Below are 19,973 nucleotides of genomic sequence, written 5' to 3' on the forward strand. Positions count from 1 at the left end.
CCTTATGAAGGTAGAGAAGTTGTTTCCGGTAGACCCTCAGCTCAAGAATAGAAAAGGAAGCAATAAACAAACAATAGCATCAACAAGGTAATAGGACGACGGAAGCAAATGGCACAGAATGTAATAACAAGGATCTACGAATACGAAAATACAAGAACAGTGCCAGTACTACCGGTAAGAATGACACGCTATGTAATAACAAGGAAGTAGGAATAGTAAAATATAAGACTAGTACTAATACTGCTGGTGAGACTAGGAGAAACTCTCGACTACCTGTCAACCCACAACCCAAATTCTCGACCTCCACATCTTCTTATCGAGGGTCATATCATTGGTACGCTGAATTAGTGTCATGTCCTACCTAATTACCTCTCCCCAGTACTTCCTAGGCCTCCCTCTACCCCTCCTCTGACCCGCTATGGTCAACCTCTTACATCTCCTAACCGGGGCATCGGTGACATACATAAATACTAATTAGCAACAAAAAGTATGTTGCTCAAATTCACATTTGTGACGAATAAGGTTTCCAATAAGTTAGAATACACTATTGCGGCGAATCTTCTGTTTGTTTGCAAATATTAAAATTAACATATTGCCATGATTTCCCTGCAACATGTTGTAACAAAATAATCCGCTCGCTGCAATAAATTAAAATTGTCTCTAGCAGACTAGCACCTACAATTATTGTTGCTATAAAACTGTTTTTCAAAATATATTCTGGGACTAAATATTTTTTTGCTCATACAGCTAGTATTGACTATTCAGTAAAAGCGTTTATGACATACTAGCAATATCTTCATCAGCAATGGCTTTAAAGTCCGTCTGGGTTTTGATCATCTTCATAAGGGCTTGAAGCAAGTATCAGCTCCAAAAACCCTTCATCTTTACATTGCTGAAAAAATGTAACGACAAAGTACTTGTTAGTGTACTTTCGACATCTAATAATTCACCGTTCAAAACGAATTTAACTAAAACCAAAGAATTCACACCTCAGTAGGATATGAGAAGACATTATGAAGCTGAGACATGCCATCCTCCGCAGGTTCGGTATGACCTATGTGGTCTTTTTGCTACAACCATTTCAAGAAAAAGAATATAACAGAGAGTAATAATGTATTATGAATAACGAGTATATGTTCCCTAAATAACATTAACTTTTACTCTTGCATTATTTTTCAACACATTCAACTTTTTACCCAATTCTCTAAAGAATGCATGCAACCAAATCAAACTGAAATTTAATCTTCTCCAATTCCCAAAGGCTTCTGCAACCCACTTATCAAAACCTTGAATCATATCTCCATCCCTTAATTCGGGGAAGCAAAAACAGATAGAGATGGTAAAACTCTTTATCTAGATAGGCTAAAGTCGATGTTTGCTTAAAACATATTAGGATGTTAAATACATTAAGTTGGATGGTACAAAGGATGGGATTAGAAATAATTTAAAGACATTTTGATAGATGGAAAACTGCATAACAATCTTAAATTATTTTTTTATTATAATTTGGTTCGGCACAATTTATCGCTCTCTTTAAAAGAACAAATTGATTACAAACTTTAGTGAGTTTCAATGAACAACAAAATATGATATTACTTGGTAATGTATGTGCAAGAGAGAACTTTGGATGAACAAACCAATACATTCCAGCGCTCTTTTTCATTTATAGGTGATGAAAAAGAAACTTGCCTTGAATGGTATTTGGCCAAACCATTGCAAATAATCCTCCCCTGATTGCTACCATCATTGAAGTTGAAAATCATTCCATCTTCATTAATGTGCTACATACATTCAAGGCAAGTTTCTTTTTCATTTATAGGCAAGTTTCATCTATTTTGATCATTTATAGGTAATTAAACTTCTGTTCTTTCTTTCTTTGCTCTAAATTGTCTGTCACCTTTTCATTCCTCGAGAGTCGAGCATATTAAACTCTGAAAGGCTCAACTTGTATTAACTTTATAACATAATATCTACATATCCAAAATATTATTTTTTTAATCGTTCCATAATTATTTTCAGATCGAGAAAAGATCAAGTTCAACCCTGAAAAACATGAATTATTAGAGAATATGGAAGAGTATAATGTTTAATTTGTTTTGATTGCATATTGGCGAGGAATAAAGAAAAATGCTCAAGAAATGTATACCTGATGAGGTTGAACGTTCCCTTGATTCACGAAAGAAACACTAAGATCACCAATGCCTCGTGATTGCTGCGTAGCATTAGTGTTGTGAAACTCAGAGAAGTTACAAACTGGATCGAGCATAGCATCGACTTCTTGCCCCCTGCAAACACCGTTAACAAATGATGGCAGTTGCATATAAGTTTCTTCATCAATATGATCAGACAATATGGCGGAGCATTGCTTTTCTCCATCAAATCCATCTGAAGAAGATGCCTCTTGAGCCAAACATTGTTCAGAGTCATGTTGACTTTTACCAATGAAGTTCATGTGACCAGCAAAAAGAGTAGATGCCTCATCAGCATCGTTATTTTGGGTGAAATTGGTACCACATTGGTCATCAGCAAAGCCATCACGAAGAAAGTTCAAATTTCCGTTAAGGGTAGCGTGCATTGTGATACCATTGGTCCCTAATGCTAGTAAGTTCCTAGCAGATAACCTATTGGCAGGATTTCCAGAAAGCATTCTACGAACTTGAGTTGACGTAGTACCATTCATGAGCTGAGATGAAATATCTTCATAAGCCGATGATCCCGTTTGATAGTTTTTTGCTTTCATTGTGCTAGGCAACTGATTAGCCTTATACAGTGGATTCTCATTGCTATGTGTTATATTACCCAAATTATCTTCATGGAGAAACAACTGTGCTTGTTCATATCCTGACGGTATAGTTTGTCTTGTTTGCTGGGTTCTGAAAGACGAACTGCCATTGTTTGCAGTGTGAATCAATGACCGGGGGTTAGTGGTGTTTTCAGAGAACTGTTTCTGCCGTCCAAATTTTTCCTGACTGAGCATTCCTAAGCCTGTGTCAGCAGCTTGTATTCTACAGCATGCATCAGAGACTCGTTCCAAGAAAATACGATATTTCTGCAAAATTAGCACAACTTGCTTGGAATGAATAGAAGAATTGATAATTAGGACCGAACAAATTAAAAAGGCTACCTAAGTTTTAGGAATGTTAATTTAAAGTCACAATTCTGTCATCAGCAAACCAAGTTCCTAAAGTAAGCTAATTATTAAAATTACTTTTTCCCCATAGTATGCAAACTTAGTAGCTAGATTAAATCCACTGCAACATGATATGTTAAGTACACTGATATATCGTATAAAAGACTTTAGATAAAAGGTTACTTAAAGTCAACTAGAGGTAATTACTATATATAAAAAAGGGTGAACAAGTGACCTGTAAAAGAAAATATATAACGCGCTACAACCCCAAGCAAAAAGTAGACCAATAGCAACAGAAAGTAACCACTAATATAAGAATTTTTCGCATCATTAGTATATATAGCTTCTTCTTTTTTTATTAGGTCATTAGTATATAAAACTTGAATTCATATCTTTAGATTTGATTTTCATTATTGATTCTGTAGAAATCTTTTACATGCTTGGCATAATTTCTAATGATTTTAATTTTATATCCTTATTGAACTCATATACAAGGAACTTTCTGAAGTTTCTTCACATATCTTAGAAGAGTTCAAGCAATCAACAATTTACTATATTCTAGCATTTGAGATATACGTGGACAATGTAAAACATTTTTTACGTTATCAGTGTAGTTTAAGCTGTGATAGCAAGTAACCATAATTAGCAGATCACCAATTGATAATTATCATAAGATCTTGTTGTAATTATCTTACAAGTGACCCGATTGTGTAAATATTTTTATACCGCCAGTTCATAGAATTTAAGCTCCTTCCTTTATTCTCTTGTCAATTCTCCCTAAATCATGAAAGAGCTCTTCTTTTACTATCGACTGCATATCCTCATCATATTCACATTACTATAGACAGAGATAACCCAAGAACGCGAAGAAGATATACTAACAAAATAAGAGGCCGAGTTTCTCTCTTTGAATGAAAATCTGTTCACCATCAAGTTAGTTTCGGGTGGTGACCTAATCTTGTTTTCATATTTTTAATGTTTATCATCTTTTTATTCATAAGAGTTCGTATTGTATTATAACATTAATGACATTCATCTCTTCATACGAGCAACAGAGACTAATAATCACTATTGAGAGTGAACTTTACAAATGATAAGAGGTAATATACTGTAAAAAGTTTTCCAACTTAAAAATTAATTGATGGTAACTGAAAAAAAAATGTAATGTACCGTAATAAGAAGCGGTGGGTATGACTCGAGTAAAAGGGTGTTACATTGTCATAATATAAGAATCAAACAAAGTGAGGTTCTAATGATAAAAGCTAATGGACGGTTGATATCCATATAGATAGTCAAGAATATCTTAATAATTGAAGTAAAACAAACAAGGAAATCTGTGTTCTCCTATTTTATGAAATTATGCACTAGTTCAAACCAAGTAATACAGAAATCAAACATTACTTCACCTACATGGACTAGTTCAAAGCAAGTAATTCAGAAATCAAACATCACTTCACCTATTTAATATGTGAAAGCCATGATACCAATTATATTAAACATATGTATTTAGAAGTAAACCTGCAAATGGCTGGCGACATTTTCTCTAGTTAATCCAGGGACTTTCATTTGATCAAGAATCTTTTTTGGCACAGCTTCTGCATGAAAAATTCAGGTAGCAAAATATTAACAATTTAATGTTCCTTTAAGTTTGACACCTCGGAGGAATTCTTTTTAATAATGTGAATATGTAACTTACTGTCAAATCCAATGTCTCTGATGGCTTCCAAGAACTTGTTGTGTAGTGAATTTGTCCACACAACCTTAGCCTTTTTAAATGGTGCAGCAGAATTACCACTGTTATCTTTATCAGCATTCCTCTGTGTTCTTGCAGATTTCCTCTTAGATTTTTCCTTCTTGATATGTTGATAGCAATTTTCATTGATAGATGATACAGACTCCCTGACTTCATGAAGGCTTTTCTTATTGCAATTGGAACTTTTCTCCAAACAATCGATTTCCTCAAGAACAACTCTTTTACCTTTCTTCTTCTGCAACAGTGCGTACTGCCATAGATCTCTTAGATCATCTACTGATATAGGCTTAACAAGGAAAAATGCAGCCCCACCGTCTAGTCCTTTCAGGATCGTACCTTCTTTGTCATCAGCTGACATCACTGACATTCAATATGTAAGCTTAGATCATAAGCCTTTTTTTTAACGATCAGGGAATACAATACTGAACATTTCATGCAAAATAAAATTGAATAAAGAAGAACCAGACTTACAAACAACAGGTAGCTCAAATTCGTTGGTTATCACTTGTTGAAGTTCAAAGCCATTCATATCAGGCATGTGCACATCGACGACAACGAGATCAAAAGAGCCGCCTTTGATCCGAAGTATAGACAAAGCATCCATTGGATGTTTGACAGTCACAACTGGAGTAAAACCAAAATAGTTTATTGATTAGATGCATTATGAAGGAGAAATGACACCTGCTCCATATAGAAACATTTTAAAATCCAAATAACAATATCCTACATTAAGTCGCCTATAAGTTCTGACATCAAGATTAATAGCAAAAGCAAAGGACCAACATTTTCCATGCATATGCTGATGTTAGATCTATTATTGTGGTTATCGTAAATAAAGATGATTCCATAAATACAGATGTGCTTAAATATCGTTATCAGATTCATTAGATTCCTTTTTTCTTTTTCTTGTGAATCTAATTAAAATTTCTTACTATAACTGGAAAAGAAAAAAGAAATTGTGTCTTGACTATTCTCACAATATCATGAATTAAATAGAACTTTATTCTTTTAAGTGGGGGGGAGTTTGAGAAGGGTGAGAAAGCCTATGTTGATGATCTGAAATAACCAAAATCTTTTGGCCCTTTGACTATACAAGAATATGTGGAGCTTGAAAAATACAAAAGAATGTTAGTTTGCTGGTACTGTCATTAGCATTGGATGCTTGGTAAAGAACCTCTCAACCAATCTATTGAGAGACTCCTCTATGTGTTTGCCTTATAATAGAAAAGACTGAAAGCCTCGAGGCGCGAGGCAAGGCGTTTTACGTATTAGGGCGAGGCATAAGCCTCGAGGCGCTAGGCGTAAGCCCCATGGATCTTTAATTTTTATTTTTTTATAAAAATAAATATTACAATAAAGTAAAATTACATAAAAATTATAGAAATTTCAAGAAAATATAAAATAAATGAAATGTATATAGAACTACTTCATCTTAAAATGCTAATTTGAATCAGCAATTGACTAAAAAACTAATCAAAACTGCTTCATCAAAAAAGCTAATCAAACTTTGGCAAAGAAATTGAGTAGAAATTTATAAACTAACTTGTAAAAGCAAAATAACTTGAAAAGAAAGAAAAGCAAAGACGGAACCTACAATTAGAAGTGTTGAACCACAAATCATGAAGGATGATGCATTTTTGTTTTTAAGTTTGCAAATTGATCATTTTTTTCCTTTACCCGGTAGAGGACGAAGAGAAAGAATAAAAATTAGGGCTAACAATAAATAAATAAAAATTGACTTTTAAGTTTTTTAACTTTTTAGAATGTAATAACAAGTTGATTTTTGTGTTTATTGGTATTAAATTAAGGACTTGTAATTTTAATTTTAATTTAAAAAGATATTTTGGGCTTATGCCCCAAAACAAAAACTCACCCAACGCCCAAGCATACACCCAGAACAATGAGGCTTATGCCTCGCAATACTCCCCTCCCCCCTGAATTTTTACTATGCCTCCCCGGGGCTCGCCCCGGGATTCACCCCAAAAACGCCTCTTAAAGCACTGGCTGGGATTCCCTTTCATTCTTCAGCAAGTCATACTCACATCGAATCCAAAGAAGAGCTAATGAAGTGGCACCTTAAATTAATCGTTCCATTTCTGTTCCTAAATAGGAAGTACGAATAACTTTGGTACATCTGGTAAGTAACTTGAATTCACACATCATGTTACTTAAAGATCTAACGCTTACCACTTTCAAATCTAGGATACATCGATTTCCGTTAAGGCTATCTAACATAAAGAAATTGTAGCATGAAAAGCAATTCATGCATGCAAGACACCATCCCAAATAAGGGGAAGAAAAAACAAGACAACGACATAGCAAAAAAGAATTGGCACATACCTTGGTATTTACATTTCTTGAGTATCATAGCAACAATGGAAAGACAAACGACATCATCATCCACAACCAAAATGCTGATTGACTTGTTTATGAGTGTCTCAACTTCCATTGATTGGCAAAGGCTGACTCTGTGGCAAAGATTGTACTAACTAAAGCAAATGAAGAAGTATTTGGTCAAATTGAATAATGACAACCACCGCAGGTGTTGTAGATGGTTTTATTCAGAGTGAAAAGGGACAGATTTATAGATATTCGCCCTCGGACCAAAAAGAGAAAAAAAAATGTTCCTCTTTCCACTTGTACAATCAAGTGTGAACACATTAGCAGGAAAAATTGGCATAAATATATATTTATTAAAGGTTCTGTTAAATTTCTAATTTTTTCTTGGCATATTAGAATAGAGCACTCATTACATTAGCATATTAAGATTCTTTTTAGTAATTCTGTTACTATACTTTTCACCAGAGCTACTCCACTACCTATTATAATTGACACGCATTCATCTTCTTTCTCTTTCAGTTTTAGTTTCTATTAAACTGCTTTCCTTAACAGGCTTGTAAAAGCTATGACTTCACCATGAAAGACTTGGCTGGCTAGGTATTCAAATTTATACCCACTTTCTTGATAAGGCTTTAAATTGATGATTTGCAAGTTCATAATGGTTTCCAATTTATTCACACTTGCTTGATAAGGCTTTAATTTGATGGTTGGCGAGTTGATAATGGTTTTAATTTAAGTAAAATGTCCTCAAAGTACAGTATGTGACCTTATTTGAATTTCATTAGTGTATTTTTTTCTTTCACAGCATTCCTCTATAATAAAGTAATTAGAGGTGTGCTCTCTCTGACAATTTAAGCATTCAAATGAGATGGTAACACTATTAAACATAGCATTATAGCAGGCAAAGGTCCAGAGTTCAAATCTCACTATCATTTATTATCAAAAAGAATTTTCATGTGTTTGGCCCACGAAATAGAGTCGGGCCTCATTTAAGCAAATGACTAGTCAGAAATCAGAAGTTCCACATGCTTGACCCAAGAAAAAGAGTCACACCTCGTGTAAGTAAATGACTGTAGACTCTACAGAAATCAGTTTAAGTAAAAATAACTTTGAGAAAATTTAATCAATATGTTAAACATATAACATTTCAATTAGGAGTATTATATTTTACACTTATTCATTAGAATACCACTAACTATATCATTTTTACACATTCATTTGATAATTAAGGTAATATTATTGAATCCTTTTTACACAATTTACTATTGTATAAAGAATTAGATAGTCATCATTAGTCGCTACATAATAAATAACACCTGATTACAAAAAAATTTATAAGTAAAAATTGAAGTAAATTTAACATTCGTCAATAAGAATTTTAATACTTAAACTATATTATCTCATTTATATTTTTTTTAAAAGCTTTTGGTGCGGGGGTGCATCTGCTAACTGTTGAGAAGCATGAAGTAGAAGAAGAGAGGAAACAAAATATGCGAAACTCCGTCCTTCTTTCTTTCCAAGAGTCGACTGATGAAAGGGAGGATCCAAATAATGTGGTCAGCTGAAACACTAACAGCCTTGAAATTGTAACTACTTTCATTTTATCTGACACACTTTCCTTTTCAGAACGACACACTTCTCCTTTTGGAACCTATATAATGTTAGCATCCCTATTTATCTTAACGGCATGACTTTTGATGATTTTTTTATTTTTGATGAAAATTATCTTAACGGCATGACTTGTTCTGACCCATTTAATATAAAAGTTTATTTTTTTTTACAAGGAAAGAGAAAATGAACAGAGTGAAACTCTCACCACCATTTACTTAAAAGGATAAGTCTGGTACTTTGTGTATAATTGGCTTAGATGTCAAGTCTTCTTTAATTTCTTATATTGTGAGCAACTGAGCCTAGTTAAACACATCATACTATATTATAAGTATGAAGACTTTTAGGTGAAGTTGTTTTACTAAAATATCCTTCAAAAGTTACATGACCAAATTATCCTCTAAATTTAACAACAATCTCTTTGTTGCTATAAAAAATCTGAAGAATAATATGAAGAGTTATTTGCATTGAATAACTCAATAAAAGAACACGTTCAATCTACTAAAGCTAATACAAACATAAATATAATCGGAACGAAGGGATGGAAGTTAGGGAAGAAAAGAAGAGAAAAAGCCGTGGATTATATGGATTAGTCTGTGCAGGACACAATTTTGCTCCCATCCTCTTTTTGATGCTTGAGGTCTGATGCTACAATTTTATTGTGTAAGCTATTCTATCTTTTTTCTTTTCTTTAAAAGCCTTTTTAAATGTATCTTAATTTGTCAACTACTTCACTTTTCTGAAAAGCAAATCTGGTGGATCAATACATATTTCTTCCATCTTATATTCCATGGTAATACAATTCTTCAGGTGAGAAAATATAAAGAGGGGGAGTGAGGGTGGGTGAGGGGGGTAAATGTGTATGTATTTACTTTTTGGCTTTCTTTTTCTATTTTGTTGAATTTTAATTGATTGACTTTTATTTAACTATGATTAATATCACATATTGATCTTTTAGGTAACTATGCTCATTTTCTTCGAAGTGGCAATGAAAACTTTCATAAGCATAAGTCATTCAATTTCTTTGAAGGATAACATGTGTGACTTTATTGTTGACAACTAAATTTTTTGTCTTTTTAATTTTTATGTTTGCAATTTGTATTGTAGGTATCACAAGGTAAAATTGTAAATGGATTTAGACCTTATCCAACTACACTCGAATGTGGAGTGACTGTTAAGTCCAAAATTAGGAATAAAGAATAAAAATTAGAGGAAGATGATACTAGAATCTTCATATTGACAAAAGAATGCTAGAATCATTATTTGTCCAAATAGTAAGGGAGTTACCATTCTGACATGTCTTACATAAATTTATTACTTTAGTAAAATATGCTAAATTAGTAGATGATTGAGTGAGGTTGTCAATAAGAGGAAAATAAACTCGAAGTAAGTATTATTTTATTTTATAGTCTACAAATATTTAGGGTATAATCTTTGGTAGGCCTAAAAATTATAGTAATACCTTGACTCCAACATACTCTGAATAAAGGTATAGAAATAATAGTTGTTCTAAGTACACGTGCACTCTTCATTTTTTTCATGCCTTCTTAAGATACTTTGAAGAGCCCCAAATCAAGATAACGCAATATAATATCCAATGTATGAAATGTGGAGCACAACTTACTATTGTTTTTCCTAGAATAATTTATTTTGCTTGAATAAAGATTGAGGTAACTGTTTGTGCAATGAAAATATTAAGATAGCCTTGTGTCATTTTTTTGTTAGCATTAGTGCATAGTTAATATGGGTGAGCAAATGTTTTGGCCCATTTGCATAGAGTAACATATTGATAAGGTGCATGGAAGAATGTTATATAGGCACACACGCAATTGGTGAAAAGGGATATGGTAGATCACATCAACTTTTTAAAAATTAAGATATATTTCCAATGAAAGAATACTTTATACATCTCCGTGCAACTAATAATTCAAACAAATGGTCTTGGAACATGTATATCATTAAAGATGTATTGTTTTTTATATGATATTTATAATAATTGACGATATAGAATCACGTGTAACGCATGTGTTCAAAAACTAGTTCACATAAAATGGGATGGAGGAGTAATATTTTGTGTCAGTCACTCAATTCTCAATTGTGTAGAAAGGGACACTCTAAAGGCTCACACTACAAGAAACGGTCAATTTACGACGGCTTTTCATAGAAAAAGTTTCCTTCAAAATAATGCTTATCTAAAGATTTTTTGATCAAGGGTTGAAAATTATCAAAGGCTTTTTTTATTGTAAAAGGAGAAATTGCCCGACGAAAAGTAGGTTAAAAGGATGTGATGTTTGGCAATAGTCTTTGACAGTGCACCTGTCGGAAAACTTAAAAATTGATATCATTTTCCAATGGATTATTTTTCAAGAATTGAATACAAATATATTGTATTTTGTCCAATATATTGTGTCAAGAGAAATGTAACGACCCGGCCGGTCGTTTTGAGTATTATAACCCCGTTCCCCCATTTACTGCTCAATTTATGCTTTATAGTTGTTTTATGACTTACCGGATTAGTGGGTTCGGGTCCAGAAGGAATTCGGAGTGAAATGAGACACTTAGTCTCATAAGTGAAAATTTAAGTTAGAAAAGTGGACCGGATATGGACCTATGTGTAAACGACATCGGATTTGAATTTTGATGATTCCAATAGCTCCGTATGGTGATTTTGGGCTTAGGAGCGTGTCCGAAATATTATTTGGAGGACCGTAGTGGAATTAGGCTTGAAATGCCGAAAGTTGAATTTTTGGGAAGTTTGACCGGGGGGTTGACTTTTTGATATCAGGGTCGAAATCCGATTCTGAAAATTTGAGTACCTCCGTTATGTCATTTATGACTTGTGCGCACAATTTGAGGTAAATCGGACGTGATTTGGTAGGTTCCGGAGTCGTTTGTAGAAATTAGAAATCTCAAAGTTCATTAGACTTGAATTGGGGTGTAATTCATGGTTTTAGAGTTGTTTGAGGTGATTTGAGGGTTCAACTAAGTCTGTATTATGTTTTAGGACTTGTTGGTATATTTGGTTGAGGTCCCGAGGGGCTCGAGTAAGTTTTGGATGGTTAACGGATCATTTTTGGCCTTGGTGAGATTGCTGATATCTGCTGCTGCATTTTTCTGATTTTCTCTTTCGCGTTCGCGAGTGGGCCCTCGCGTTCGCGAAGAGTGTTTTCTGAGTGTGAGGTTTCGTTCTTCGCGTCCGCGAAGGGGAGGACGCAGACGCGGACGCGAAGGTATGGTCTGTGTGTGCATCGCGAACGCGTGAGAGGTGTCGCGTTCGCGAAGAGGAGTGAGGCTATTGGGGACCCCAGGTCCTTGTTCTACGCGTTCGCAAGGTGGCGTTCGCGTTCGCGGAGGTCTAAGCCGGTAAAGCTTCGCGTTCGCGCTCGCGAAGGGTAAGATTTGCAAAGCTTCGCGTTCGCGAAGGGTTAAATTTGTGGGCAGTCGAGTTGTGCTTCGCGAACGTGAGGGACCTGTCGCGTTCGCGAAGAAGAGAGGTCTGGACAGAGAGTTTAAGTTCTGAAAATGAGACTTTAGTTTTTGACGGATTTGAGCTCGGGAAGAGGCGATTTTCGGGAGTTTTTCAAGGAAAACAACGGGGTAAGTGTTTTTAACTCAATATTGGTTAAATTACCCGAATCCATGGTTGTTTTTATCATTTAATTGGCGAATTAAGTTGGAAAAGTTTGAAAACTCTCTTAGTTTAAATTGAAGATTTGAGGGTCGAGTTGTGGTCGGATTTTGATAAAATTGGTATGGTTAGACTCGTGGTTGAATGGACTTTCGGATTTTGTAACTTTTGTTGAGTTCTGAGACGTGGGCCCCACATGCATTTTTGAGCTAAAATTCGGATTTTTATGGAAAATTAGCATTTTCTTATGAAGTTAATTCCAATGAATTTTATTGACTGAAACGAATTATTTGTGACTAGATTCGAGGCATTCGGAGGCCGATTTCCGAGGCAAAGGCATAGCAGAGTAAAGAATTTCACGCTCTGAGGTAAATAACAGTTTTAAATCTGGTCCTGAGGGTATGAAACCCCGGAATTTTGTGTCATGTGATTATTTTGGAGGTGACGCACATGCTAGGTGACGGACGTGTGGGTGTGCACTAAGGGAATTGTGACTTGGTCCGTCCCGTGAAACTGTAAAGTTGAATAATTTGTTGTTAGCTATATGCTCTCTATGTGTTGAAGAAATTTGACTATAAATCATGTTAGAAATCATGCTTAGGCTATGTGATAGTACTGTTGGGACCCACAAAGGGCACATATTGAATTGATTGCTAATTTCTATCTTGTGCTCAGTCATGATTTTACTTGCGTATCATAGCTCAGCCTTTCTTGATATTTGTCGATGCATTATGTTATCTTTGTTTGGGCTGATCTTTGTGATTTCTGAGAGCCCGAGAGACTAGAAAGGTTGAGGACTGAGTAAGGCCGAGGGCCTGTCGGTGAGGTAAGGATATTATAGCACGTGAGTTGTCCGTGCAGATTATGGCGCTTGGGCTGTAGGAGCCCCTCCGGAGTCTGTACACCCCTAGTGAACGTGGATACCCATTGAGTGTGAGTACTGAGGGCTGAGAGCCGAGTGATGAGTTGAGTGACTGTTGCGTGAGAGGCTGTACTTGCTTTGCATTTGTTATTGCACTTGATTACTATCTGTCATTGTTGTGAAATCTCTGAATAATTTTATATCCGGATTACATGAAATTAAACTGTATAAAAATTGATTTGACTTAAACTGCCGGATTTGAAAGCATGTCTATTCTTTGCTGGAATTACTAAAAGTGAACTGTAACTGTGTAGCTCGTCATTATCTTCAGTTCCTTAGTTATTGATACTTGCTGAGTTGGTTGCACTCATACTACACCCTGCACTTGGTGTGCAGATCCAGGTGTTTCCGGACATAGCGGGTGTTGATCATTTCGCGCAATTGATTTTCAGGAGATTCAGAGGTAGCTGTCGTGTTTCGCAGACCTTGTCTCTCTTTCCCTATCTTCTTGTTTACTGTATTTTGGTCTTAGACTATTATAGACCTTATGTTCCAGATTTGTATCCATATTAGATGCTCATGTACTCAGTGTCACCAGGTTTTGGGGAGTGTTCGTGTCAGTATTTATGGGATTTTGTATTGTACTAAATTATTGTATTTTCAAACTTAATAGAAATTGTGGTTTATCGAGATTATTGGCTTGCCTAGTATCGAGATAGGCGCTATCACGACAGGTTGGGATTTTGGGTCGTGACAAGAAAACAATCATTTTTCAGTGGATTGTCTGTCAAAAACATAAAATAATCATAGAGGATTTGCCAATTTGGTAAGTTTTCGACAACTTGTCGGACAAAACAAAGAACCACGAAAACATTTACTCCCTCTATTCTATCTTACGTGACACTTTTCCTTTTTAGTCTGTTCCAAAAAGAATGACCTCTTTCTATATTTGAAATCTAATTTTACCCTTAAAGACATGATCTTACGGCTACATAAATGTCATAACATATTTAAGACCTAAGTTGCTCCGACACGGCAATTTAGGTGTTGCACCCGTTTTAACACGACTCTAATATGGGTGTGGGTATAGAATCTGTACCAGATTTGGTTAAACAATTTTGGGTACTTTGACCGTGACAGATGAAAAAATTCGTGACAAGATACATTTTGATTCCCGAAATTAGAACCTAAACTAAGGTAAATTTGAAAAAGATAGCATATCTTATCTAGGAAATCAATCCTTTACTTATCTACAATATGAGAATAAAAAAGAAATCCACACTTTACAAGCTATACATAAGTATTCCACAAAATTTCTCATAATTTAGAGATATTTATTACATTTTTATTTGTTTTGAATTATATTTAGTCGGATCCCTGCACCCGTATCCGTACTAGGATCCGTATCCTCGAATCTTAGAATTTACATCTCGAAGGATCCGACCTCTAGATCCGCACTCGTGTTGTACACCCGCACTCGTGTCCGAGCAACTTAGTTTAAGACCACAAGTTCCAAAATTTTTATAACCACACAAATGTCATGGCATGTGTAAGACCACAAATTTTAAAAGTCTTTCCGTGTCTAGTCAAACAAGTTCATATAAAATTAAATGGAGGGAATAATATTTTCAATGAGAAACTTTTGCTCAACTTTCAGCGGGTTTTCTGTCGGAATATACGGATGATTGCAAATAAGGAATTTTTCAACGGTTTAACAGACAAAAACTGTGACATTCTCCACGATTAATGTTTCAATGGTTTCGCCGGATAAAAATATGGGTTTTTGGTAATTTTAGTCCCTTTTTGACTGTTTTCCCCTCGAAAATAATGGTATGACCATAGAAAAACTGAGAAATTTACTACCTCATTGGGCATTTTTAAAATTAATGGACATACTGCAAGCTCAATGCCTCTTAGAAACACAAAAATATAGGCAATTTGCTATTAAGGAATGCTGAAATAATGTATTAAACATCAAATATATGTCTACTGAATACAATCTATCTAATATACAGCGGCAACCTATCCTAAGCTGCTCCAAACTCCATTTAGATTCATCTTCAAACGAAATATTCGGAATAAGTTAGAACTTAGAAGACGAGTAAGATATCTTTTGGGAATTTCGGCAAAGGTTATCCAATAATTGGGCATAACTTCACCTATAATGTGCATTAGTTTTCCTTATTATACAATAACACATCAAAATAACGAGGTTCGTCGCAAAATTTCGGTAGAGTTCAATATATATACTTCTTCTCCTTAAGACACAATATACAACGTATCAAACAACCTGACAACACATCGAACAACACATATCTAAATCATAAATAATTAGAAAATGAAGTTTCTAACTGAATTGTAAACTTACGTATGTCGTCTCCGCCCAGAGCTCCCCCTGGACTTCTGAAAGTGCAATAGACATTGCAAACCAAACTTCCAAGCTAAAGCCAGTAATCCCTCCATCTAAAAAGCAATATTGACAAATAAAGACATTAACTAATTTTCATCACTACAGTTTTGCATCCTTCTACTGCTATAATGAATCAGATTACATCACTGCAGTGTTGCATCTTTGAATTTCATAGACAAGTCCACATTGAATTTGTATTTCATCAGCCCACCTCAGCCATGCAACTCTACTGAGATAAACACTAAACTTTTCTATACTCAAAAGTTGATATCCAATCTGATATATATGTCTATCAGTAAAAGAAAGCTCATCTCATTGAATCTTATAGAATACTGAAACTAGAACAAGAATGCTCCAATTATAATATCGACAAAGCATCAGTATATCAAACATGTTATCAACATTATTCTCTTAAATGTCTGATCAAGAAAGAAGACGAAATGGAAAAAAGACATGAATCAACAGTCAGAGGAATGGAGAGTTACTAGCTAGTTGCCGACTACAAGAGACGAGTGGTGAGTGGCGATGTTGATGGGGACAAGAGGGAAACAGTCGTTAGATTTTCTTTACTAAATGGAGAAAATGGTAACTGATCAGGTGATATTTTAAAATATCCGACGGCCATCCATCGAAAACTCTAGCGAAAATCACTAATCAGAAAACGCACTTTCCTCAATTAGAAGTTGAGCTTTTGATGACCCTACTTCGTAAAAATTACTATATTCTGAAAATAGCCATTCTACAGCCAGTTCATTGAGATATAGAATTAATTCGACCGATAGAAGCGCTATAAAAACCCTCGTTTGTCGAGAATTTTCAATGGACGTATTCCTTCCGAAAGAGAAGGAACTGTCCTTAAAAACTCGTGAACTATCTTTAACGGATTGCAATGACCTCTACGTCGAGAAACTGAATATTAAAACATTAAATTTTTTAACTGTTCAACAACTTCTAGTCAATGTATCTCTAATGTCTTGACAGCTTCTTGGTCAGTCGAAAAGACCTTTGGAAATCAGCTAGTTCCTTTAAGAGTGAACGCTCAGGGCATACATTATCATATGATTAGCATTGCTTGACCTACAATGATACTACTCGGCCAAAGGTGGGTGTGAAGGACTACCAGCCCATCGCTAAGGGTCACACAGGTCAACTATCAAACGTACAATCAAGTCAATCACAATCTGACACAGCCCAACATCTAATCAAACTTCACATTTGCTCCTTGAAAGAACCCAACTGGAGCAGGAAATCTTAGAATTCAGATCTCTCCAGTAACCAAATAAACATGTATGAGCTATCTTGCATCCAAATTTACAGCTAAAGATTACTGTGAGAACTTGGTGTAGAATTGTAGATTCACTCTAATGGTGAAGTTCTAATGGAGGAAACCTTAATTTTGGTGCAATTAGAAATAGTGGTGTTAGTCAGAGCCTACTTAATGTTTTTCTTTTTATCCTAATTAAAGTTAATGTTGAGATACTTATTTTGATGCGAGTATGTCTTTGTCATACTTGGATAATGACATCGATTATTCCTCGTGTTTCATGAGATTGCGGAGATTGAATGCTTTGATGCAGCAGCGAATTGACACCCATAGTGTAGATTTTTTTTTGAGGCAAACAAATTTTTTATGTATATATATACTATATGTTGAATCCCCTTGGCTTCTTCGTGTGTTTACTTCTTTATATTATAAATCCCCTAGTGAAATTTTGGCTCCATTTCTGCTTTGATATGTATCTTGTAGTGGCTATCTGATTTTGTTCCGGAAGTTGAGACCTCTGTGGCTCCAGTATGAGTATTATTATCCAATCTTCCCTGGCATCTTTATCAATGATATGCTCTGTCTTAGTTATTGACTCTATGTAACTGGAGTTTCTTTGGCCCCTAATGTAGCTACTTAGTATTAGACACAAGCTAATGCAGCTAAGGAAAGAATTGGGATCAACTTGGCAAAGGCGACAAAATAATACTTGGGTGGAATCGAAATGACAGATAATCCTAAGAAGAGGGATTCTGGCAAGAGGTGCAGTATGAGGGAGTTCCAGACTTTGATTAACACTATCTTCGTCAGGGACATAAGTTAGATGAACGTAAGATTTTGCTGAAACAGAAGAAAATTGAGTTCGAGCAAAATTAGCAAACAATTAGATAAAGAAGAGAAAATCGCAAAAGAAATAAAACCAGTTGTGCTGTTCAAGTTGAAAATAAAATACAGAAGGCTCGAGGAAAGAACCAAGAAAAGAACATAGATAAGGTGGTTGTGAAACTATTCCCAAGACCATCTAGCGACCAGAGAACAATCATAAGCAAATCCAGTCCACAAAGAAAAGTACGACAATCAAAATAAAAGGATAAGAATGCTAAAACTAAAAAGTAAATAAAGATCAATTTTCCTGCTTAACGTGTTAACCAAAGGACCATCCACTCTATAATGTAGACAGTGAATACAAAATCATCAATTAACTTTTCTTACTTCAAATATAAGACAAGAAGGTCTATCCATCACTCATATATATATATATATATAAAGGAGAGAATTCATGATTATCATTATTCATATATTCACACCTATAGATGGTTAGTACTTACCCAAGTTTATGCTGCGATCAATAGCACCAACGAACCCAATCCCCCGCAATGAGAACATGTCTTTATAAGGGATGCTTGAGATCATTATCATGAGATGTGTGCCTCATGCCAGCTGCCACAATGGAAACAACAGACTAGACAGAGTTAATGTATTTAGAATCATCATCAATTTTGGGAAGATTAGCATGAAAGAGTGGGACAACATGAAGCAAACAGACATAATAAGGAGCAACTGGAAGAAAAAATGAAAAAGCCTAAAAAATGGTTAGGATTACATGGCCAGCGGTGTCAATACAATAATCTCTCTACATCAAGAGAAAATGGTAGGCAGTAGCGGAGCTAGGATTTTAACTAAGGGCACCAAAATTTTAAAAAGTAAATACACAAATAAGTTAAGGGGATTCAATACATAGTAAAGATATATAAAAATTATTTTTACCTATATGTGGCTCCACCACTACTGGTAGGGATTATAGTGCCAGCAAAATGATTAACATGCTGCCAAACGAAGAGGCAGTCTGGCGGATGTGATCGTTGCCACAAATTAAGATATATAGTTTACATAATGTTACCTTCTCAAAAAAAAGATATATAGTTTACATAAATGATAGAATCTCAGCATCGCAGCTCATGGCTTCTTCCACATGCCTGTCATAACTCCTTATTATTTCTCAAAAAATGAAATGAATCAACAGGTTGAAGAATATAGTTGGAGTAAAGGAAATATGCTTAACAGATTCGGAAATATGCTCGATAGACTGAATTGATGCAGAGAGGGACCCAAAACATTACAATACGTAAAGAAAAGATGGATCTTTAAGGAAAAGGGAGTGAAATAACTCAACAGGTTGAAGAGTGGGGCAGAGTTAGTAGTACAATGGACAGAATTGGTAGAGTGGGGCAAAACAATAGAATAGGTAAAGAGAAGACTGGTTATGAAAATGAACTTCATCAAAATTAGAATTTGATACCGTGCGAAAGAATCTAAGCATCAAACCCAAAATCTTATTGCAATGAGTGACATTATAAACCCCGTTAAAAAAATCCACATAACTGATGTGGAGACAAGTTTACTAGCAATATCTCCTCCCTAGATCACTTCACTTCCAAAGGGAATCAACTCTACAAATTAAACAGTTAAAACAGAAACCCGGCTGATGAACAATAATAGCACTAACTTACTTATTACGATCAAATCAAGGGATTCTAATTCCACTATTTAGTTCGCCGTGATCTTCTGTACCAACTCTTCTCGATGAGAACAGAAGTTGCATTATTATTGCCCAAGCCAAATCCAGCAATTGCGTTTGAATTTCCATATTGCTGCTCGAGCGGGGATGACAAATTCAGTCGTATGGTGGTGAGTTTGTTGAAAGTTTAAACTGATTCTCCGTTTTGGCGTTTTGGGCCTCAGCAGATTCGGAGCGGGTACGTTGAAGAGAAAATGAGCTATTTATTTATTTACACTAAACACCCAATAATACTACTACGCAATGCAAATAAACCTTATATATTTTGAAATCAATCACTTATAGTCCTATATTATGAAAATCCTATGCAAATATGATGATGTCATCCTTTAATTTAAAAATAATAATTAAACCCTATAATATATATATATATATATTTATATTATATTATATTAAAAGC

The 19,973-nt window shown here is 34.9% G+C and overlaps 1 protein-coding gene across 9 annotated transcripts; it reads right to left on the bottom strand.

Annotated features, from left to right (window-relative positions):
* Positions 1-547: 547 nt before the first annotated feature.
* LOC104098593 (putative two-component response regulator ARR21) lies at positions 548-19,730 on the bottom strand. Of its 9 annotated transcripts, XM_070187903.1 has the most exons (10): positions 19,506-19,727; positions 18,303-18,435; positions 15,690-15,784; positions 7,224-7,351; positions 5,355-5,507; positions 4,827-5,243; positions 4,649-4,725; positions 2,147-3,049; positions 990-1,070; positions 548-892 (listed from the first exon to the last, which is right to left on the bottom strand). In XM_070187903.1, exons 3-10 carry the CDS (start codon positions 15,782-15,784, stop codon positions 812-814), a joined length of 1,935 nt encoding a protein of 644 aa, XP_070044004.1. In that variant the 5' UTR covers positions 18,303-18,435; positions 19,506-19,727; the 3' UTR covers positions 548-811. The 9 variants fall into 9 exon arrangements, with proteins under 9 accessions (XP_070044004.1, XP_070044001.1, XP_070044000.1 ...); XM_070187900.1 differs by lacking the exons at positions 548-892; positions 990-1,070 and adding an exon at positions 1,077-1,781 and having other exon boundaries at positions 18,324-18,435; positions 19,506-19,730; XM_070187899.1 differs by lacking the exons at positions 548-892; positions 990-1,070 and adding an exon at positions 1,077-1,781 and having other exon boundaries at positions 19,506-19,730.
* Positions 19,731-19,973: the final 243 nt, after the last annotated feature.

The sequence above is a fragment of the Nicotiana tomentosiformis genome, chromosome 11 (assembly GCF_000390325.3).
Source record: "Nicotiana tomentosiformis chromosome 11, ASM39032v3, whole genome shotgun sequence".
Classification (NCBI taxonomy): Eukaryota; Viridiplantae; Streptophyta; class Magnoliopsida; order Solanales; family Solanaceae; genus Nicotiana; species Nicotiana tomentosiformis.